The sequence below is a fragment of the Oryctolagus cuniculus genome, chromosome X (genome assembly GCF_051225735.1).
Source record: "Oryctolagus cuniculus isolate XC-2025 breed Fujian yellow rabbit chromosome X, ASM5122573v1, whole genome shotgun sequence".
Taxonomy (NCBI): Eukaryota; Metazoa; Chordata; class Mammalia; order Lagomorpha; family Leporidae; genus Oryctolagus; species Oryctolagus cuniculus.
This window is the reverse complement of record NC_142888.1, coordinates 10171336-10194313: the sequence shown is the minus strand read 5'-3', so window position 1 is coordinate 10194313 and position 22978 is coordinate 10171336. Positions and strand designations below refer to the sequence as shown.

The 22978-nt window shown below is 50.6% G+C and overlaps 2 protein-coding genes across 2 annotated transcripts in view; one reads left to right on the top strand and one right to left on the bottom strand.

Moving 5' to 3' along the window:
• LOC100345369 (transcription factor SPT20 homolog) overlaps positions 1-22978 on the bottom strand; it is a 102313-nt gene that overhangs the window by 32645 nt on the left and 46690 nt on the right. The window lies entirely within an intron of this gene.
• LOC100345113 (transcription factor SPT20 homolog) lies at positions 6540-11159 on the top strand. Its single transcript, XM_089324674.1, has 3 exons — positions 6540-8832; positions 8971-9047; positions 9798-11159. The coding sequence occupies exons 1-3, from the start codon at positions 7356-7358 to the stop codon at positions 10716-10718; spliced, it is 2475 nt and encodes an 824-aa protein (XP_089180800.1). The 5' UTR covers positions 6540-7355; the 3' UTR covers positions 10719-11159.

Here is a 22978-nt window from a genome sequence, read left to right as displayed (position 1 = left end):
TGCCTCTCTGTGACTCTGCTTTTCAAATAAATAAATAAACCTTTAAAAAAGATATATAGGGGTGAGTGTTGTGGCACAGCAGGTTAAACTGCTGCTGGGGATGCCCACTTCTCACTCCCACTTCTCACTTGGAATGCCAGCTTGAGTCCTGGCACCTCCGCTTCTGATCCAGCTTCCTGTGGATACATGAGGAAAGCAGTGGATTATGGCTCAAGTGCTTGGGCCTCTGCCACATTGGCTTCAACGTGACTCAACACTGGCTGTTGTGGGCATTTGGGGAGTCAACCTACAGGTAAAATCAATCTCTCTCTCTCTCTCTCTCTGCCTTTCAAGTAAATGAAAATAAATTTAAAATAAGCATTAATAAAAAGATATACATATGGCAAGAACACCTGAAAAGATGCTAAATGTCCTATGTCATCAGAGAGTTGTAAATCAAAACAAGTAGATACTACTTCACACTTAGTAGGGTAGCCAAATCCAAAATACTGGTACCAAATGCTGACAAGGATATAAAACAAGTGGAACTTTTCCTATTCATTTTAGGTGAGAGTGCACACGTACTTTGGAAAACAGTTTATCAGTTTCTTTCAAAACTAGACATACTATTACTGTACTATATAGCAATCGCACTATTTGGCATTTACCCAAATGAATTGAAAATTCATGTCCACACCAAAACCTGCACCAGGATGCTTGTGGCAGCTTTATTCATAATGACAAAACTTGGAAGCAACCAAGATGTCCTTCAGTAGGTGAATGGGCAAATAAACTGTGGTACATCTAGACAATGGAATATTAATCGGTACTAAAAAAAAGAGATGAGGTAACAACCCATGAAGACATGGAGGAATCTTAATTGCATATTACTAAGTGAAAGTAGCCTGTTGGAAAGGGCTACCTATTGTTTGCTTCCATCATATGCACTGATTGCAACATGCATTCTGGAAAAGGTAAAACTATGGAGATGCTAAGAAGATCACTGTCAGGGGCTAGAAAGGAAGAAGGGATACACAAGCAGAGAACAGAAGATTTTTAGGGTGGCGAAACTATTCTGTATGATTCTATAATAGTGGATCCATGCTATTACATATTTTTACAAGCCCAAAAGAAAGTACAGCATCAAGAGTGAACACTAACACAAACTATGGATTTGGGTTGACAATGACATGCCAGGAGAGATATAAATTAGGACATATGTATGATTCTGGTGGGGGATGTTGACAGTGGGTGATTCTGGGTAGTGAGGAGGAGGGGACATGTATGAACTCCCCGTACACTCTGCTCAATTTTTCTATAAACCTTCGTGTTCCTCCCTACCCTGCCACAGTAAAATGGAAAGAAGATGGGCAAGTGGAAGAAAGAGAAAGGGGAGAAAGGTCAGGAGAAGGAAAAGCAGGAAGAAAAAGTAGGGGGAAGGTGAATACGTTATGCAACATATATATGTTATAGTCTTAAATCCAATTTAAAAAAAAAACTCGTAGCAGATATGGGAGTACAGAATGATGTAGTTGGCTATGGGAAGCGATCTTCACACACATCACACAGAGATACAGCATTCTGTGAGCTTGGCTTTACTGGGGCTGGACCTGGTCAACAGGGGAAACACAGGAAATCTAAGCCAAGTGTTCAAGGATTAACTCAGGATGAGACGAACAGGCATCGTATCTTCAGCCTCTCCACTTTCTGTGCCCTGCAGTTTCACATTCTGTGTTCCTCCCTCCAATTAAGTGCAGCAGGGGAGAGGTGGCAAAGGCCTAGACTTAGACCTCAATGGGTATGGTACAAAGGAGCTTGCTAATTGTCTATTAGGTCAATTATCTTGCAATTAATTGATTCTCTTCTTCCTCTAGGTTATTGTAATCTGGCCATGAGATTTCCCAGCTCATGCTATCCTCCACTGAGCTGGTGTAGGTGAGAGCTGCAGTCAGAGTTTTCATAATTAGCCAGCCAGCTCATTAACATGTTTGGAATGTTTGAAGGACGGTGTACACTCATGGTAATTAAAAAAAAACTCCTTTCATCTTGGGGAAAGACTGGGCGAATTAGTTCAGAGCTGAGGCACCATAAGCAGGGCCAGCTGATTGAAGGCATGCTGGAACACAGACATCAAGGCCCAGGGCCTCTTCCAGTGCACCTGTGGCCCAGGCAGCCTTGGGGACTTCGCTTTGTGAAACAGAGTTGGTTATACCTTCCATTTTTGGTCTCGTTGGCTTTCATAACCAAAAAAAAAAACAAAAAAAAACAAACTTATGTGAAATCGCCCATTTGACTTAGAATACAGCTTCACTTTTCTAGTTGTCCAGACATGTGACATAGCACATTAATCTCTGTCATTAAGAATGAATGGCTGGCCGGCATCGCGGCTCACTAGGCTAATCCTCCGCCTTGCGGCACCGGCACACCGGGTTCTAGTCCTGGTCGGGGCGCTGGATTCTGTCCCGGTTGCTCCTCTTCCAGGCCAGCTCTCTGCTGTGGCCCGGGAGTGCAGTGGAGGATGGCCCAAGTGCTTGGGCCCTGCACCCCATGGGAAACCAGGATAAGTACCTGGCTCCTGGCTTCAGATCAGCGTGGTGCGCCGGCCGCGGCGCGCTGGCCACAGCGGCCATTGGAGGGTGAACCAACGGCAAAGGAAGACCTTTCTCTCTGTCTCTCTCTCTCACTATCCACTCTGCCTGTCAAAAAAAAAAAAAAGTATGAATGGCTGACTTCAGTCGTAGGTGGAGCAAATACTGCCAGGGCCCTGCTCATTTCCCCATGGCATTCAGCACTCTGTACACTCAGACTCTCACTGCAAGCACTTGTGATTCTCTGAGGGCATTCTTGAGCCACATCAGCTTGTGTGGAGTTGTGTGTGGCAACAAGAAGTGTCAGAAAATAAAGCTCCCTGGACTGTCATAAGTCATTGAGAGAGAGAGAGAATGGGTGAATATGTACACCAGCACCCATGCCTCTAGTTAGGACAATCTGAGGATGCTCTGTACTCTTCCTTCCAGAGTTCCCCAGCACGGACCAGTTCTCCACAACCACCTCTGCTCATGCACATACCTGCCTCTGACTCCCTGACTCTGTCCCTCACCAGTGCTTCCCAGGGTTAGCTCCCAAATAAACTACTTACACTCCAATCTTCTGAGCAATGCTTCTGGAGGTATCCAAGCTAAGACACAGTCAATGCAACAACTGCAGGTCTAGTCAGTCCCACAGTAAGGGGAGCAGATACACCCCTCTACAAAGTGAGGTGCACCCAGGAAGGGAGATAAGGGGCAGCATTTGGATTGCACACATGAATTGCACAGCAGGGTATAGCGTGGTCCTTGACCAGAGAGGTGATTCCCCTCCAGGAAATACTTGGCAATATCTGGAGACATTTTTGATAGACAGGAGAGGAGTGCAATTGGCATCTAGTGGGCAAGGCCATAGATGCTGTTAACCCTCCTACAGTGTACAGAGCATCTCCCACAACAAAAGCCAACAGTGCCAAGGTGGAGAAACCCCACCACCATAGAGCCCTGAAGCCAGAAAACGTGATCCTGGGTACCTTTATCATCTCTAAAAAGAGGGTGAAACATTTCCTTCACACACTCTCATGAGCCTTGAGTTGAGGTAACTGGAGATGCGAACGGCTAATTCCTTCATACTCTACTAAGCGCCAAGCACTGACCGAGTCTGTGCCCAAACAAAATAGGAAAGGCACCATTCCCGTCCTCAGAGAACCGCAAGGCTGAGTGCAGAGAAACAGCACACACTGCATTCCTATCTGATGCGATGCCTGGCTCTACTAAGGCATGTGCAGAAGCACATGAAGAGGTACGCTTCTTGGAGGTCAGGAAGGACAGCTGAGATGATCAGTAGAAGTCAGCAGGTACCTAAGCAAGGAGGGGTCTCTTGGGCAAAGCAGAGAGCTTCGAAAGGGTGGTTGTGCCTAATGGCTCAGAGCACCACAAACAGGTAAAAGAGGAGAGCGAGCGAGAGATGAGGATGGAAGCAAGGCAGGTGCCAGGTGGTGCAGGGCCAGGTAGAAGGGGAAGGGCGCTGAGGTGCCCAGGGCACTGACCCTAACAGGACTTTCACCTCGCTGACAGCGAATGTACCTGCCACTTGGTGTCCTAGGCCCCTGTCTTGCATCACCCTAGTCATGGCCATGTTCACCGACCACACTAAGCAACGAGGAAGTCCAGTGTGCAGGCCAAGAGGAGACAGCAAAGTCTTGGAACTTACTGTTTAGGAGGACAACCTGACTCAAACAAGCTCCGTTGTGCTGCTTCTCATCCAACAAAACCTCTAGTTCAGAGCAGCAAGAAAACTCGGCTTTCCCATTCAAATTAGTTCCTTACCTAAAGGGAATGCTGCTGTGCAACTGAGACATTCGAGATCTAGCCACAACTTTCCGAAGACAGAAAGTCAAGGTGGTTGGTGAGAAGTCTTTAAGAGTATGGCAGGAACATAAGCTCATCCGTTCAAGTTGGAAGAATGAGGTGGTACTAAGAACACAGGAGAAAACTAACTCATGGTCACATATCATGACCTTGGTTTTAATCAGTTGGACATTTCAGTTCTTGGATAGCCCTTATAATTAGCCTAAACTGGAATGTTTGGAGTAAAACAAGAGAGGGACAAGGAAAGATGTATAGTTAAGAAATCAGGCAGGAATTTGGACTAGCAGTTAAGAAGCCACTGGGATTGCCTGCATCCCATATTGAAGGACCAGGGTTCAAGTTCCAATACTGTCTGGAATTCAGGATACCTGTTAATGTATGCTGTGGGAACAGCAGGCTATGGCTCCAATAGATGGGTCCTTGCCACCCATGGGAGACCTGGATTGTGTTCCAGGCTCCTGCCTTATTTGGCCTGCCTAAATAAAACAAAAATCCTAAAAATAAATCCACTAATTAAAAAAAAGGAAACTCTGGGCCCTGCACCGTGGCACAACAGGTTAAAGCCCTGGCCTGAACCGCTGGCATCCCATATGGGTGTTGGTTCGAGACTCGGCTGCTCCACTTCCGATCCAGCTCTCTGCTATGGCCTGGGAAAGCACTAGAAGATGGCCCAACTCCTTGGGCCCCTGTACCCACGAGGGAGACCTAGAAGGGGCTCCTGGCTCCTGGCTTCAAATCGGCTGTTCCAGCCATTGTGGCTGGTTGGGGAGTGAACCAGCGGATGCAAGACCTCTCTCTCGCTCTCTCTCTCTCGCTCTCTCTCTCTCACTCTCTCTGCTGTGGGGAGCAACCGAGACTAAATTACTGGAACTGCTAGGACTAACTCTATGCATCTGATCTCCCACCATATGGCGCTGAGAAGGAATAAACAAGTTCCACACAGCTGCCTCACCAATTCAACTAACAAGCTGCAGGAGCTGATCCTGCTCCTGATTGGAGGAGAGCATCGTGCTCGGTGTGTGGGCAGCAGAGCACGGATTGGTGGAAGAGGACTATAAAGGAGGAGCCAGACAACATGCACCAGGAACATCTGAGCAACCCCTGAGAGAGCCGTGAGAGAGCCTGCCGGCGGTGTGCCGCCCCTCCGCGGAAGAGGGGAAAGCGGTGGGGGTGCCGCCCCTCCGCGGAGGCGGAGGCGGAGGCGGAGGGGGGGGGGTGCGGCAGCAAACACTGGAAGGGCCGGCGAAAGAGAACAGTGCAGGGTCCGGCTGGTAGCAAACCCAGGAAGGGCCGGGCAAAGAGAGCTTTGCAGGGTCCGGAGTCGTACCTCCGCGAGCGGGGGAGCAACACTCCGCCACTCCATCTCTCTGTGTAGCTGTTTCAAATAAATAAATAAATCTTTAAAAAAACAACTCTAAAATATGGATTTTTAATTGTTTTAACTTTTCTTTAAAAAAAAAAAAAAGATGTATACATTTGTAAGTCAGAATTACACAGGGAGGAAGAGAGAGACTCAGTCCGCTGGTTCTTTCACCACCCGAATAGCCACAACGGACAGGGCTGGGCCAGACTGAAGCCAGGAACCTGGAGCTCCTTCCAGGTCTCCAAGGCGGGTGCAGGGGCCCGAGCACGTGGGCGCTCCCCCAGTGCATCCCAGGCCATAGCAGCGAGCTGGTTCGGAAGAGGACCAGGAGCCACCGGACCCGGCATCAACGTGGGATGCCTCTGCTGCCAGCAGCGGCTTTACCTGCTACGCCACAGCGCCGGCCCCGCTACAGATTACTTTAATAGTCGTCCGTAAGGCAGAAATTGTAACACTTGTCCTGGATTCCTCCCATTACTGACTCTTGGCTATAAATGTGGTCTCATCACCATGCCTGAACCCGAGGAGATGTTTTTAAGCACGTGTCCAAAAAGACTGGCGTACTTCGGGGCCGCAGTCACCGGGGAAGGCCATCCCGTCCACGATCTGAGAGTCAAGCGCCCGGTGGTTCCCCACCCACCAGCAGCACGGTAGCTCCACCTCCGGGGAGCCCGTGCACACTTACTGCCACCAGCCGGGACGCGCGTGCTGACCCCCGTCAGAGGCAAATCGCGCTTGCAGAAGAGCGTCACGTCTCTCCTATCCCGAGCTGCAACCCGGCGACAGACTACGACGCACCACTCGAGGTTTGAAAATCTATGAAGGGCACGGGGCAGTCGAGGCGAGGGGCTATGCGGGAGACGCCCCGCGAGGCGTCCAGCTCTCCGGGCACCTCCGGCGGGAGGCAGGGCGGCGGGACTCGGAGAAGCATGGCAGTGCTTGGGCCGTGCCGATTCAGGGGCGCTGAGCTGCCGCCGGATGCCGGGGCAGCCCGCCCCGACGACAAGGGCGTCCCCAGACAGAACGGCTCTGCACAAAGTCCCAGCGAGAGAGAGGGAAGCGTCCCACACGTCCTCGGCAGCGTGCTCTCACAAACCGGGCACACAGCAGACCGCGCCCCGACCCACAGTCTCGTCGGTGAGCGGTGCCAGTCAGACCCAGAAGAGCCGGGGAAGCTGCTGCAGCCCACCCGCCAGCCACGGCCGCGCCCTAGCGGAAGTGTGCGTGCCCGAGCGGAAGTTCAGCTGGCGAGCCCGGGCCACCAAGGCCACGACGGCGGGCGGCCAACGCCCAGGAGCCACGTGCGCGTGCGCACAAACGGGCTTGGCAGCGCCGAGGGCTCCCACCCGCGGGCGTCCACGTGAGCCCAGACGGCGGCCGCCACAGGTACAGGCTTCAGAGAGGCCCGAGGTTGTCGGGCGGTGCTCCTCGGGGGTGGGGTCTCGGCGCCCATTCCGAATGGAGGCCGTCGGCCCGTGCCGCGTCGCCTCCTGAGGGGAGACCTCACAGGACGACACACATACGCACACACACACACGCACGCACACGACCTTGCGCCCGCCTCTCCAGCGCCACGTGCCTTTTCTCTCCCTTCAGGGCCTTCGTCTCTTAGCACCATGCAGCACGCCCTAGAGCACGCCTTAGATTCCGCCGAGGCGGTCATCCAGAGAGCCCAGCGGAGACCGCCCAAGAGGAGAAGGTCAGCCAGCGGGGACAGATGTCTGCATCAAAAGCTTTATGACCTTTACGTGAAGGAGTGCGAGCGAGAGCCCGAGTTCGCGGAGCTGAGAAGCAGTGTCCACCTGCTAGACAAGCTCGTCCAGAAGGAGTCCTTGTCACGCTTAGTGGTCAGCCTGTACCCCGGAAGTGAGGGCTACTCTCTGATGCTCAAGGACGCCGAGACATGCTCCCCAGAAAGCATCCGGCTGCCTTACGACCAGCGGGAGTTCCTGGAGTACCTGGATGCCGAAGAGCTGCCTCCCGTTCTGGTCGACAGCCTGGAGAGAGCGCGGGCTGACGTCTTTCACCGTGGCTGCGTCGTGGCGGAGATCCGCGACTACAGGCAGTGCGGCGAGCCGGGGCCTCCCGGTTTCCGCAGTAAGCACATTCTGCTCCGCCCCACCATGCAGACTTTACTCTGTGACGTGCAGTCCATGACCAGCGGCCGCGAGGAGTGGACCCAGGAAGACAAGCTCGCCCTGGAGAGCCAGCTGATCCTAGCGACCGCAGAACCCCTGTGTCTGGACCCCTCCGTGGCGGTGGCCTGCGCTGCCAACCGCCTGCTGTACAACAGGCAGAAGATGAACACCAACCCCATGAGGCGGTACTTCCGGAGGTATTCTGTGTCCTCGCTGGCTCAGCAGCAGCAGCTGGCCCCCCGTCCTCGCGCCCCTGAGCCCAGCACCTCGCCTGGGTCCGGAGCCCGGAAGGCCGGGGCAGCAGCTGCCCATTCCCCCGACCTGCTTCCTCCGCAAGCAGAAGGTGAGCTGGACGCGTGGAAACAGGCACCCGGCGACTTGGCTGTGCCTTCGGACGTGGACGTGCAGAAATGCGCTAGGGGGGAAGGGTCCTCCAGCACCGCGGCCTCCCCACGCACCATCTGGCCAGCTCCGGAGGAAGATGACTGGGGGCTCGCAGGGGAAGCCGGCCACGGGTCCTGGGACACGAAGCTGAGCGGCATGCAGTCGCTTAAGGATCCCGTGTTCTGCGACACAGCCCCACAGTGTAAGGAGCCCCGCGTGGAGACGGGTTGCGTCCTCCCCTCCTCCGCGGAGAGCCGCGTGCCCAGGGTGTCCGGCATGGGTGTAAGGTGGATGCCCGGGGGCGGTCGGTCAGCAGCGGGCCCCGGGCCGCAGGAGAGCCTCCTGTGCAGGCCGGCGGCCCGTTGCCCCAGTGGCTCGGCGGCTGTCTCCTCAGCCTGTTCTGGGAAGCCACTAGAAGAGGGCGTGGCTGGCTGTGCGGGGCGGGGCCCCACGCGGGGACAGGGAGAGAAACGTGGGGCTGGCCGGGCCTGTCCTCCCGCCAGCCAGCTCGGGAGAGCGAGGCTCCGGCTGGCTGCAGGGGTGCTGCCCGAGGGGCAGGCAGCCTGCTCATGTCAGCTCCCCTGCTCCTTTCCCACACCCGCCCCGCCTCCAGCGCTTCCTCTGGCTCCCGCTTCTCCCCCTGCTCCCCCGGCTTTCCCGGATCCTCTCCCTGAGCCCCCTCTGGATCTGTCCCTTTTTATTGTTCCAGCTCCTGCGCCCACTCCTGCTCCTCCTCCTGAACTGGCGCCCACTCCTGCTGTGGATGCAGCTTCTCCTGCTACGCCTGTGCCTGCTCCTGCTCCTGCTCCTCTTCCTGCCCCTGCTCCTGCTCCTGCTCCTCAGCCTGCTGCTACCCCTGCCCCTGCCCACGCCCCTCTTCCTGCCCCTGCTCCCACCCCTGCCCCTGCCCACGCCCCTCTTCCTGCCCCTGCTCCCACCCCTGGCCCTGCCCCGGGTCCTCCTCCTGCCCCTACTCCTGCCCCTGCCCCTGGTCATCCTCTTGCCCCTGCCCCGGGTCCTCTTCCTGCCCTTGCCCTTGCCCCTGCCCCTGCCCCGGGTCCTCCTCCTGCCCCTGGTCCTCCTCCCGCCCTTGCCCTTGCCCTTGCCCTTGCCTTTGCCCCTGCCCCTCCTCCCCCTGCCCCTGCCCCAGGTCCTCCTCCTGCCCCTGCCCACGCCCCTCTTCCTGCCCCTGCTCCCACCCCTGCCCCTGCCCCGGGTCCTCCTACCCCTGCCCCGGGTCCTCCTCCCGCCCTTGCCCTTGCCCTTGCCCCTGCCCCTCCTCCCCCTGCCCCTACTCATGCCCCTGCCCCTGGTCATCCTCCTGCCCCTGCCCCTGCCCTTGCCCTTGCCCCTGCCCCTCCTCCTGCCCTTGCCCTTGCCCCTGCCCCTGGTCATCCTCCTGCCCTTGCCCCTGCCCCTGCCCTTGTCCTTGCCCCTGCCCCTCCTCCTCCTGCCCCTGCCCCGGGTCCTCCTCCTGCCCTTGGCCTTGCCCCTGCCCCTGGTCCTCCTCCTGCCCTTGCCCTTGCCCCTGCCCCTGGTCCTCCTCCTGTCTCTGCCCCTGCCCCTGCCTATCCCACTTTTGCTTCTACTCCCACTGCTGTGCAGGGCAGAGTTCGCAGGAAGTTGTCTGCAGTTCCCTGTCGACCAGTCAGCACGCTTCTTCCTGCCGGCCCCACCCCAGCCAAGTCATCGCAGAGACCCCCAGCCACCCAGGTCCTGGCCAGGTCCCGCGGCAGGAACGTCATGAACGTGGGGGCCGTGGCCCCCGGAGTGCCGGCAGTGGTGAGTGACTCAGTGCCTGCTCCGGGCCGTGTCAGTGCTGCCCCGGCCGGCACAGCCATCAGTGGCCTGACACCCTCCACAGGGCAGCTGCCGAGCGCCCTGCCTGAGGCCACAGAGCCCCGGCCACAGGCCCAGGTGAGCCTTCAGCTGGTTTTAAACAGCCCTGTAACTGTGCTGCAGCTGCAGCTGCCGCGTGGCTCATTCATTCTGAACTTGCAGCAGCAGCCACAGAGGCCACAGGGGCCGCAGCCACAGCCGCCGCCGCCGCCCCGGCTCTGTCAGGTGGCTCTCCAACAGCTTCAGCCACCCAGGGCTGCTCAGCCCCCACAGCCCGTGCCCCAGGGCTCTGGCCCAGGCGCAGGCCAGCAGGAATGGGCTCTGGAGGCTCAGCAAGGCCTTCTCATCAGGATCGGCCAAGCCAGAGGTGATGTGCCGCCCCAGACAACCGTGGCGGGTCAGCGTGGCCCCGCCCAGGGAGGAGCTGGGCAGAGCCTCCCCCAGCAGCAGTCCCGGCTCCCCTCCACCTTGCAGCCACCAGGGTTGCAACTGAGGCAGCAGCGCAGGCCCGCGGCACCAGCCGCAGCCCGGGCAGCTCAGCCCTGTCCGCAGCTGAGGAGCACAAACCAGCGCAAAGGGAAAGCCCGGAGGAACAGCACAGCGCCCCCGCCTTCCTGAGTCCTGCGTGGCCGGCTCTCTTGTAAACACACAGCAGCCCTGCCTAGAGGCGCTCTGAGGCGCCACTTCACTCTCTCACCTGTGGCTGCTGTGTCGGTATTTTAGTTTCAGGTCCAAGCTTGCCGTCCACCCAAGCTCCGTCCCTGGGTTTTCTATCGAACCAGGGAAGGGCTTAGGAAACTAAGGAGCTTTTGCTCACGTTCCCTTTTGTTACTGTAGTTATCCTCATTACTAGCTTCGTCCAGACAGCCCCGAGCTTCCAGTGTCTTTGCAGCGATAAAATTGCAATACCAAGGTTTAAGTAGCTGTTTTAGCAAGATGAGCTTTTCACAGAGTTCTTGATTGTCATAAGAAACCAAGTGTGCCACGCAGGCATTTTTAGGTTGCGGTTCAGTAGCATTTAGTCTGTTCCCATGGCCATGTGACAGAGCCATCAAATCTTCAAACCATACTTTATACTTTGTGTGTCTGTGTGGGTGCAAACTGTTGAAATCTTTACTTAGTATAGAGTTGATCTTCTCTATATAATTAAAAATTAATGTTAATGAAGAATGGGATGGGAGAGGGAGTAAGAGGTCGGATGGTTTGGGGGTGGGAGGGCGGGTATGGGGGGAAGAACCACTATAATCCAAAAGTTGCACCTATGTAATTTATATTTACTAAATAAAAGCTTTCTATTTTCTTTTTTTTTTAATAAAGAGTTCAACAACTCAAAATTAAAAGGCCCTATTTTAGCGGGAATATAGGCAATGACTACAAACAGTAATCATATGAAAATATGACCATTTCACTCAAATACAATAAATTGTAAAATAATCACAGTTTGTTAAAACTATAGTATATCATTTTTAACCACTGGTTGGACAAAGATGTGAAACAAAGTTTAAGAAAACTATATTTGTAGTCATACTGATACTTCAGGTGTTACTCGCCTCACAACCATTTTAAAGTACCTTTCCCTGGCATCCAGCAGTTCCCAGGGCTGTGCCGCCACCACCTCTGTCTAGTGCCACACATTTTGAGCATCTCACAGGACATCCCGTACCTGTTAAGCCCTGGTTCATCACCGTGCCCTTGCCCCCAGCCACTGGCAGCCAGCACTGTGCTTTCTGCCTCTAGGACATATTTCCTGCGAATGGACTCATACAGTAGTTGAGCAGGACTTTGGGTGATAATCAAGTTTACTTGAATTGTACATAGTGGTCAAATTTATTGAGCGTTTATCCCAGCAGCTTGGAAAGGAGTGGGTTACAAGGCACACATTATTCACTTAATCCTCAAAGCAATCCTACTAGTGGTTAGTATTGGTCATTCTACTTTCAAGTGAGGAATTTGAGACAGTATAACTTGTCAAAGGTCACACATCTAATTAACAGAGGCACCAGGATTTAAATCTAAGTAGAAGGGCTTCAGGATTATTTGTCTTAGTTACTACTTTGAAGCTGCATAATAAGCTTAGAGAGCTAGTCTATGGAAAATGAGGGCTAAGTATACCATTTATAAGGTTGTTTCTGTAAGAAAATACTTACAAAGGGGTGAACGTTTGATGCAGAGGTTAAGTTGCCACTTGGGACACCTGCATCCTACATCACAGCACCTGGTTCCAGTCCTGACTCTGCTTCCAATTCTAGCTTTCCGCTAACAAACATCGTGGGAGGCTGCAGGTGATGGCTCAAGTACTTCAGTCCCTGCCACCCACATGGGAGACTCAGATTGAGTTTCAGGCTCCTGGCTTTAGCCTGACCCAGCCCTGCCTGATGCAATCATTTGAGAAGTGAACTAGCACGTGAGAGATCTCTGTCTCTCTACCTTTCAAATAAATTTTTCAAAAATAAGAAAAAATAGGCTCTAAGATTTTTTTTAGAGAGAGAGGTTTTCTCATGTCATTTTTTTTTCAAAGATTTATTTGCTTATTTGAAAGAGAGAGAGAGAGACAGAGATCTTCCATCTGCTGGTTCACACTCCAAATGGCCACAACTATTGGGGCTGGGCAAGGCTGAAGTCAGGAGGCAGGAACTCCATCTGGGTCTCCCACATGGGTGGCAGGAGCCCAAGTACTTGGGTCATCATCCACTGCTTTCACGGGCACATTAGCAGGAAACTGGATTAGAAGCAAAGCAGCCAAGACTTGAACTGGCACTCTAATATAGAATGCTGGTATCAGAGGCCGTGGCTTAACCTGCTGTGCCACAACACCAGCTCCCCAGGCCCCATGATTTAAAGAAAATACTTATAAATATATCCTTGGGAGACAACTCTTTTGTAGATTGAAAGTCCTTCAATACAGAGATCAGGGATTATCAAACGCCTTGTAGTTGCCTGTTATGCACTGCACTGAAATAAGCAGAATTATCCAAAGTGACCTCACTCAAGGTTGCTCAGAGCACAAATCAGCTGAGGCTGAAGCAGAGCGGAGATGGGTTTTGCACTGAAGTCAGCTTCCTGTGGGACCAGTGGCTCCCTTCCGCTAATGGGAGAGCGCACTTCAAATGGGCTCTGTCAAAAACTGTGAAGGGTCTGACACTTTACCCTGCTTGCCAGCTAACAAGTTCAAGTTCACCTGCCACAGCTTCATGGATACTGGCGAAAGACACAAGAATACTGGGTCAATGGCTGGCACCATGGCTCACTTGGCTAATCCTCCGCCTGCAGCGCTGGCACCCCGGGTTCTAGTCCCAGTTGCTCCTCTTCCCGTCCAGCTCTCTGCTATGGCCCAGGAGGGCAGTGGAGGATGGCCCAGGTCCTTGGGCCCTGCACCCGCATGGGAGACCGGGAGGAAGCACCTGGCTCCTGGCTTCGGATTGGCGCAGCGTGGCGGCCATTTGGGGGGTGAACCAATGGAAGGAAGACCTTTCTCTCTCTTTCTCTCTCTCTCTCTCTAACTCTGCCTGTCAAAAAAAAAAATAAAAAATAAAAATAAATTAAAAAAAGAATACTGGGTCAAAAGCAAAGGATTTTGTTATTCAGAGTGCAGTGAGCTGCATAACCCTCATGCTTACATTGGTTCCCTTGTCCTACCCCTTCCAGTCTTGTAGAGGCAACACAGTGGTAGGCCCAGAAGGGCACTGCACATAGAGTAGGAAGCCAAGCCTAAGCAACATCAGGGTTTGAGAGGTGGCTGCAGGCAAACGCACCAAGATGTGCTCTCCAGGGAGACGTTATCATGATTTGGTCAACAAATTTGTCCTTAGCTCCATAGGGAAACTCTATCCGTATCTCCTAAGACTGCTCACCACACAAACTTCTTTGAAAAGTTATCCTGAAGTAAAAGCTGTTAATGCCTCTGGTCGCAAGATAGGCAGAAACATGAGACACCCATGAGAAGTGCCTCCCAGCAGGCGTCAGAGGCTGGCGGCTGGAATTCCTAGATTACTCCTTGAAACAGACAGCATCCAACCTCAGACTGCTTGGCACCCCAGTGATTTGTGTATCCCTTCATTGATAAGGTATTTTTCTCATGCTTGATCTGTAAAAGGGAGCAGTAAAGATGCTTATTGGAGCACGGACCCATCCAAGTGTTCAGGAGGGTACTGCAGTACCGGTACATTCTCTAGTGAGTGGTGGGAGGTAGAGGACCTGTGTCTTCTCTTCTCTTTCACTCCTGGCCTTGTAACTTTTCCTTTCCCCCAATAAGCCTATGCCTTAATTCACTCCCAGTGCTCGTGCGTGACAGGGGAGACCCATATGTTCTCAGTACAACGGATAAAGAAAAAAATAAGATATCTAAGAATTCCCAGAATCCAGAAGGGGGAAGATCAAACAGAACACGTACCTAGTGAAACAGAATTGCTAGCGGAGACAAATAACTTTCAAAAAAATGAAACTAAGACTTAGATTCAAATACAGCATTGCTTCACACTTGAGGGAATTCCAGGGACATGGGACTTTCAGTACTAAAATCAGGATAGCCTTGGGCAAACTGTCCAGAGATAGTCATGTATGTTTATACACCACAAAATTTTTTTAATACAGTACATGAGCTAAAGGAAAAGATGGGTATGACTTGCACCCAGAATTAGTAATCTGGGTGAAGGAGAAAATATCTAAAAGCTTAATATCTCAAAAATATGAAAAGGTGGAATAACAAGAAAAGAGACTTTGAGAATAAATTTAGGAGACATAACAAGCAAAAATAGGAGATCAAGGAGGAACTAAGGAACTGATGCAGGATAATTATAATTAAGTAAGAAATATATTAAAATTTACTTGAACAAAACACAGATCCAAGTTTATCTACTGAAAAAGTGCACCAAGCTCCTAGTAGTTCCCATGAGAATGGCAGATAATTCACACACTATAGTACATTAAATTATTGTTCAACATCCTTATCTAACATACCTAACATAAGTTAGCGGACTGTACTTCCCTGCCTCTTGACTTTGGATTTGGCCAATGGAATGTTAGTGAATAGGATACAAGCAGAAACCTGAATTATACCTGCATAGCTGGACTTTCTCACCCAGTGCTTCTGCTGTTTTCTCTCTCCCGCCCTCCCTCCCTCCCTCTCAAATAAAAATTTCAAAAACTACAATTAGTTGTGAATACCAGATGCTAATAAGTTGTCACTAAGAGAATACAATATAATTTCCAAATTAGCAAAAAAAAAAAAAAGGAATGAATAGCAACTTATCAAAGCCAGCAAAACTAAGGAAAAGGCAAAAGAAGAAACAGTAAAGTAAAATGACATAGCAAAAACACATAATGGAAGGAATAAAATCAAATAGATCATCATTTCAGTGAATGTGAATGGACTTAATTCTATCAAAAGATGGGAAACACTCAAATGAGTTTTAAAAAACAAACCCAGATGTACGCTAATAAGAAATAAATAAATAGCAGGCCAGCATCAGAAAAAAAAAACCAGAAATACAGAAATGGCAATATTATTATCAGGAAGGGAGGAACTGAAGGTGAAAAATCCTGCAGAGACTGCAAAGGGACATGGAATGACAGAAGGCACAGTTTATGAAAAGAAGTGCCATAAGCTTGTATGTCTTCAACATATCAGCCAAATATATAAAGAAAAAAGTCCAGAATTGAGTCTGGAAGGATGCCAATATGTACAGGTTGGAAAGAGAAAACTAGAAAAGCTAAGGAACAGTAGTAGAAACAGAGAAAGCATGGGAAAGTCAGAAATGGTGCTATGACTCCTATACCCGGGGAGTCCCAGGCGACAGGTAAGCATGACCAGAGCAACAGTGTTCAGAGTGACCTCCTCCCGGGCCAGCTCCGTGGTCAGAGAGGACAGGATCCAGGTGACCATACCCCCTTCCCTGCAGGGAGGCTGACTCGGCTTTTGCACACAACCCTCTATTCTCCCGCATCTGCAATTTGTAGCAGATTGTAATTGAGATGCACAGTGTGGAATTCAGTTCTTTTATCTAAATGGGAGTTTTGTAGGCTTGGAGTGTTGTTAAGAAAGGAACAGCTGCCCAATGTATGGGTGACATTGTGGAACACACTAGTATGTGGAAGTAAAAAGAGGGTGCTCATTATTTCCCATTAAAAGATCCATTTAACTTTCTGGGACTTAAAAAGTCAGCCCATGTTAAGACAATGTGATGTTTCTTGCCCACGAAAAATCCCCTTTTCAAACAACTAATCAGGAATCTATGATGGACATCAAGTTTTAGCAGCAATTTTAGGGAATTTTTTTCCTTTTTTAAAATCATATTTATTTGAAAGAGTTCCATAGAGAGGTAGAGCAAGAGAGAGAGAGAGGTCTTCCATCACTGGTTCACTCCCCAAATGACTACAACTCAGCCAGAGTTGAGCTGAATCAAAGCCAGGAGCCAGGAGCCAGGAGCCAGGAGCCAGGAGCTTCTTCCAGGTCTCCCAGATGGGTGCAGGGGCCCGAGGACTTGGGCCATCCTCTACTGCTTTCCCAGGCCGTAGCAGAGAGCTGGATTGGAAGTGGAGCAGCCGGGACTCGAACCAGTGCCCATATGGGATGCCGGCACTGCAGGCGGTGGCTTTACCTGCTACGCCACAGCAACGGCCCCTCGTTAATTTCAGTTACTTCTCCTGCTAGAGGAAAATAGAGTTCACTAGTAGCTTTCACGCTTTCCAAAGCACCAAACTCATCTTGTTTTTTTCAATTCTGTCCCAGCTTCAGGCAGACTACAATAAGCAACATCTCCCAAAGCTTCCTGTGCGAAATTGCTGATTCCCACTGTTCCAATACCGTCTTCTGTTGTTATCTATTCATGTTTCTCTGTGAAAGAGCAGGCCCTGTGCACAGCACAGGATCCGGATGGCACCTGCCCACAGTCGCAAGGGCAGAGGTGAGCAGGGTGCAGCAGGAGCCGAGGCCACAGGCAAGATGCAGGGTGGGGCCCACACACTCCATGCCACTCACACACAGTGCCTTGTTCGCAGGGGTGCCAAGAGTCACCGTGCTGCGACTGGGCCACTGCACCAGCAGTAAGGCCGGTTTTTCTTTAAAGACTTATTTCTTTAAGAGGTACAGTTATAAAGAGGGAAATCCTCCATCTGCTGGTTCACTCCCCAAACAGCTGGAGCTGGGCCAATCAAAAGCCAGGAACTTCTTCCAGGTCTCCCATATGGGTGCAGGAGCCTAAGCACTTGGACCATCATGCACTGCTTTCCCAGGCCATAGCAGAGAGCTGGATTGGAAGTGGAGCAGCTGGGACTCGAACCAGCACCCATATGGGATGGCGGCGTCACAAGCAGAGGGTTAACCTACTATGCCACAGTGCCAGCCCCTATTCGTCCAGGTTTTACTGGCATTTTTAATGAACATGTGTATAAGGAATGGGGCTGGAGAATAACTGGAAAGGTAAGGGGTTGGTGATGTCCCAAAGTGTTACCTGTATGCCAATGGTATTAGCATCGCCTGGGAGCCTGTTAGAAACCCATATTCTCTGGGCTGGCACTCTCTCCCTCTCTCTGCCTCTGCCTCTCCTCCTCTGCAACTTTGCCTTTCAAATAAATAATCTTTTTTTAAAAAAGATAACTTTATTCTGGTGCAAAAAAAAATGAAATCCATGCATAGGAAGGGCCTTCAAAAACTTCACAAAAATGTGTATTATGAAAAAAACTATGCATGGGTTTCAAACTTTCTTGCACCAAAATAAATTTATCTTTTAATTCCATTTTCTGCAAGCGTTTTGAAGTACCCTCATACTATGTCTCTAATACAGTCATTTATGTTTAGGGACGTTAGCCTCTAATCCTCACATATCTGCACACAGAACTTAATTTTCACAAGCTGCCCAGCCCAGCTGTTGAGTTGATTTTCAAGCATCACAAAGCAGCTCCAGATGACCCCCCACCCAGCCCCAGCCTGCAGCATACACAGAATCTCACCTCATGCGCCTGCCTCTGGCTCTTTGCAGGGGACCTTATTTGTCTCACATATATTTTTGTACACACACAGAGTGCCTTCTTTAAACCTGGCTATTCCAACGCCAGTGGTGCCCCGGGTGCCCAGGTTGCTACAGCAACGTGCTTTGCTGCTTCTGACTCATGGACATGCCTCCATTTACGCGCAAATCTTTAGACGTTCAAAGGAGTCAAGTCTTGCGGTAGAGGCTTGAGTGATAAATTGCTACGTCTAATAAAGTGGAGCTTTCTCGATGTTTTGGGATTTGCGGGACTTGTGTTTGTTTTCTGGCAGACTGCAGAGAAGAAAGAGGGCCAAGCAACTGGCAACAGAGCTGGAGGAAACAGTGGAGAGACATTTTCCAGAGAAGAATGAGTGATATGGAAATATGCCAGGGAAATGAAAGGGCAGACATGTGAAACTGGAGCCTTCTTTAGTCCTTAGCATCTCTTCTGATGCTGACCAGTTGACAGCCAAAGCAAAGGCTCAGGTGGACGCCCACCAAAGAAAGACCAGGAGCACACTTGGAGTCCACACCAAATTCCCCTCATTTTGTTTGCTGCGACCCAGAGGAGGTCACTCCTGGCTGTGGCAGGGCATTCCAGCAAGTGGGAATGGGTGGGAGTTGTTACGCTGGGATTTAATCCAGCATAGGGGGATTCTAAGAGTCTGAAGCAGCAGGAGTATGTCCTGAATTCCATGTTGTCAGGAGGAAGAGGAAATACAATAGTAGGGAATCTTCATTTTTATCTGAAATCTGGGAAGGTTAAGAAAGGACTGGGGCCGGATGTTGTGGCACAGCAGGTTGACCCGCCACTTGGAACACCTGCATCCCACACTGGAGTGCCTGAGATCGAATCCCATCTCAACTTCCAATCCAGCTTCCTGCTGGTGTGTACCCTGGGAAGCAGCAGTGATGGTGCAAGCTCTTGGGTTCCTGACACCCATGGGAGAAATCCAGATGGAATTTCTGGCTCCTGGCTTCAGCTTGGCCCAGCCTGGCTGTTGCAGGCATTAGGGAGTGAACCAATGGGTGGAAGATATTCTCATTCATTCTGTCTCCCTCCCTCTTCCCCCGGCCCATCATTCTGTCTTCCAAATATATATAATGAAACTTAAAAAATAAAAACAAGACAGGAACAGATGAAGACCCAGAGTCTACAATGGACAGCTGACTGTTCTGGACCTGCCTGCCTGGCTTAGGGTTGCAATCACCATTGGAAAAGGAACAGTAAGGAGTCCTGGGGCTATGGCATAGGGCTGATAAGCATTTACCCAACTGAGGAGCAGCCTCGTCTCAGTCTACTTTCTAGCATGGCGGTGGAGTGGCCTTCCCTGGACTTGATTTCCTGAGTGCTAATTGCCTCCAGCTGGGAACATCACGACCTAGCTGCCAGGACTGTTTTTCACTTTCTCAGGCCCTCCTTTTGGCCATGGGCAGAGAAGTTGAGCCTGCAGGACATTCATCTGTGGGGTTCCGGTCCACACAACTCAGAGCACTCTGTCCTTGAACAGCTGCATCAGTCACCAGGGGAATAATTTTGGCCATTTGTGAATGTGCCAGGAGATGCCGGAAGTTGATCGTGACGTGTCTCGGACAGGCTGTTTCTGCTTTGTCGTCAGTGTCCTTTGACACAGCTACGTTCAGTTACTCCTTTTCCTTCATCCATTCTTTCTGACCAGAGGCAAATGCTGGCTGATCACTTCAGTTCCCTCTAAGTGCAGATCTGGGGGTGACAGCTTACGTAAAAGTTGTTTGCCCTGAGAAGTTATCCCTTTCAGCAGGAGCAGCTCAACTGCACAGGCACACACCTGAGGGCCTTAGAAGATCCTCCCCATGACAGGCTACCTGAGACCCAGAAAAGGGAGTCCTCGTCCATCCCCCCAACACACACACCATGGCCACGACACCCTGTGAGCGTTAACACCTTCGCCCTTCAAGGGGTGTGGATTTGACAAAATGGCAGCCTCTGTTAGGTGTCCCCTGCCTGGCAGATATTCAGCATTTCATCAATATTTAATAAATGAATAAATGGAATAAAATGGGAGCTGGTGCTGTAGCCCAACAGGTTAAACTGCCGTCTGCATTGCAGGCATCCCAAATGGGTGCTGGTTCGAGTCCTGGCGGCTCCACTTGCGATCCAGCTCTCTGCTATGACCTGGGAAAGCAGTAGAAGATGGCCCAAGTGCTTGGGCCCCTGCACCTACATGGGAGACCTGGAAGAAGCTCCTGGCTCCTGGCTTCAGTCTGGGCCAGCCCTGGCTGTTGCAGCCATTTGGGGATTGAACCAGCGGATCAAAGATCTCTCATCTCTCTTTCTCTCACTGTGACTCTTTCAAATAAATAAATAAATCTTAAAAATATAGGTAATAAATGGAACAAAATGTGCTGGCACTTTGCTGCTCACAGTTTTTCCATGACCTCTCTGACCATCTCGTTAGCAGGTTCAAGTCCCAGAGAGGCTGTGGCATAGCAATCCAGTGGAAGTCCTTAGACTTGACCTGAGCTGCCCGGCTCTCCCCAGACAAGTTCTTCACCTCTCGGACTTTAAGTAATTAGTTAGAGTCACACCTGGAGTCTAAACCTGAAGGTCCTTCTGTTCTTGTGGGTAAGATCCCCAGTGAGTGCATCTCCCAGGAACCAGACCGCTGCTGGCCTCGGGATGAGAAGGAGAATCAAGATCAAAGGGTAAAGGAAATCCTGTCCTATGCTACAGTGCAGATGCGCCTGGAGGACATTAGGCTAAGTGAAAAAAGCCAGGCAGAGAGCAACGAACGCTGTCTGATTCCACTCATCTGAAGGCTCGAAAGTGGTCCAAAGCACAAAGCCGGAAAGGAGAAGGGTGGTTGGCAAGGGCTAGGGAGAGGTGGGTGGAGGAAGCAGTGCGTCTTGGGGACAGAATTTCACTTTTGCAAGATGGCAGGTTCTGCTCGACAGCAAGGGGAGTACCTTTGGCACAACTGAACTGTACACTTAAAGGACTGACATGGGAAGTCATGTGTTTTACCACAACAAAATGCAGTTTTAAAGATAAATCGTGGGACCGGCGCCGTGGCTCACTTGGTTAATCCTCCGCCTGCAGCACCGGCATCCCATATGGGCGCAGGGTTCTACTCCCGGTTGTTCCTCTTCCAGTCCAGCTCTCTGCTGTGGCCTGGGAAGGCAGTGGAGGATGGCCCAAGTGCTTGGGCCCCTGCACCCCTGTGGGAGACCAGGAAGAAGCTCCTGGCTCCTGGATTCAGATCAGCATAGCTCCAGCCATAGCAGCCATTTAGGGGGTGAACCAACAGAAGGAAGACCTTTCTCTCTGTCTCTCTCACTGTCTAACTTTATCTGTCAAATAAATAAAATTTTTTTAAAAAGATAAATCAGAGAAGGAGAGTGGGAGACAGAAAAGGAAGAGAAACTAGCTTGATGCTGCCCCTGTGGCAGTGAGCAGGCTGCAACCTGCTCGGGGAGCTCTAGGCGGATCATGTATCTCTATTTTCAGCAGCAAAACCCTGGACAGTTAAGCTGAAGCATTCAGCAGGTTAAGAAAGACTGGCCAGCACTGCAAAGCAGCTCAAAGTGTAGTGATTGAAACTCATGATGTACATAAATAGCCAGACCCGTTTTCCTCTTGTTCAAAATCCTATTCTATTTGGGAGCAATTTGCTTCCACTTCAAACTCTCTCATTATATACCCTTTCATTCAAAATGTTAATTCTCCTCCTCTTGTAATTTACCCGTCACTAATCATTTCTGGGATGGAAACACATATTCCTAAGCGAAACTCTTTTGAAGAGCTGAATTAAGCAGACAGTGGGCTTGTTTCTCTAATTTCTAATAGAATTGCCAACGAAGAACTTTTTTGAAGTCTTAGAAACTTGCTGTGATAATGTCTTTGTGCAAAATAAACTTTATGGCCACGCAGAGGTTTACAACGCAGTAATTATAGTGGAAAAAAGGCCAAAGTAACACAAACATGTTGCCCCCAAATGATATTTGCAAAACTGACTTAATAGTCCATAAAAATGGTACTGCAACCCTCTCTTCAAGTGAGAAGAAAATTATGGATACACAGGTGCCAGCCTTGGGTCTCCTGATATTACCCAAGGGACTTTGGGAAAGAAAGGAAGTGACCTTGGGTGGAAGTGTGCATCTTCCACCAAATAGGAGTTTATTTATTACACAAATGCTAGAAATCAGGTCAAGAAATGAAAAGAAGATAACAGCAATAAAATTTTATTGCCAGAAGAGAAGATCCATATGATGCAATCCTCAAGTCCGGTATTTTCTCTGCCGATAGCAGCTGTCACTGCTGCTCCGTCACCTTCCCTGTGGCACAAGGGGCTATCTATTCAGAGTTTTATGGGATCCTTAGCGAAAACAACCCTCTTACGGGCTGCCAGCAGTGAGCAAGACCAGAGTCTGAGGTTGAGAGAGAAAACAACAACTGGCTTCAAAGTAAATCTCATTCGTAAATGCGAAAGAAAACTAAGTATGTGTGCTCAACTGTTCCCACTGAAACAGACAGCATCCTTCATCACGCTAAAGAAACTTCAAAGATCTGCGAATTAGGAGTCTCCACTCCCCCCATCCTCACGAAACAACAACTCTCAACTCTCCCACCTATCACATGTGGTAGACAGAAGGCCCAGTTCTTCAGCCTTCCCCGCATCCACAACCTGGGCTGTGTAACTCTGTAGCAGTTTCTCTCTCTCTCGATGCAGCTCGGGCAGGTGCAGGGCCCATCACGTGACTTGCAGCATCCAGTACAAAATGAAAAGGTAGGATTCCTCATTCAAAAATCCAAAGATGAGTGTCATTGTAACTACACAAATATAAAGTTCTTGCCTTTCTTCCATGGTCTCTCTCAGTTTGTCTCAGTAGTTTCTTATGTGCTATTTCATATCACTCTAAGTAAAGAAAGAC

Bases quoted from the DNA above. Each gene is read 5' to 3' on its own strand.
- LOC100345113 (XM_089324674.1), top strand. From the start codon at position 7,356: ATGCAGCACGCCCTAGAGCACGCCTTAGATTCCGCCGAGGCGGTCATC. The intron at 8,833-8,970 runs GTCAGCTCCCCT...TTATTGTTCCAG, and splicing joins GGGGCAGGCAGCCTGCTCAT to CTCCTGCGCCCACTCCTGCT. The intron at 9,048-9,797 runs GTGCCTGCTCCT...GCCCCTGCCCCT, and splicing joins CAGCTTCTCCTGCTACGCCT to GGTCCTCCTCCTGTCTCTGC.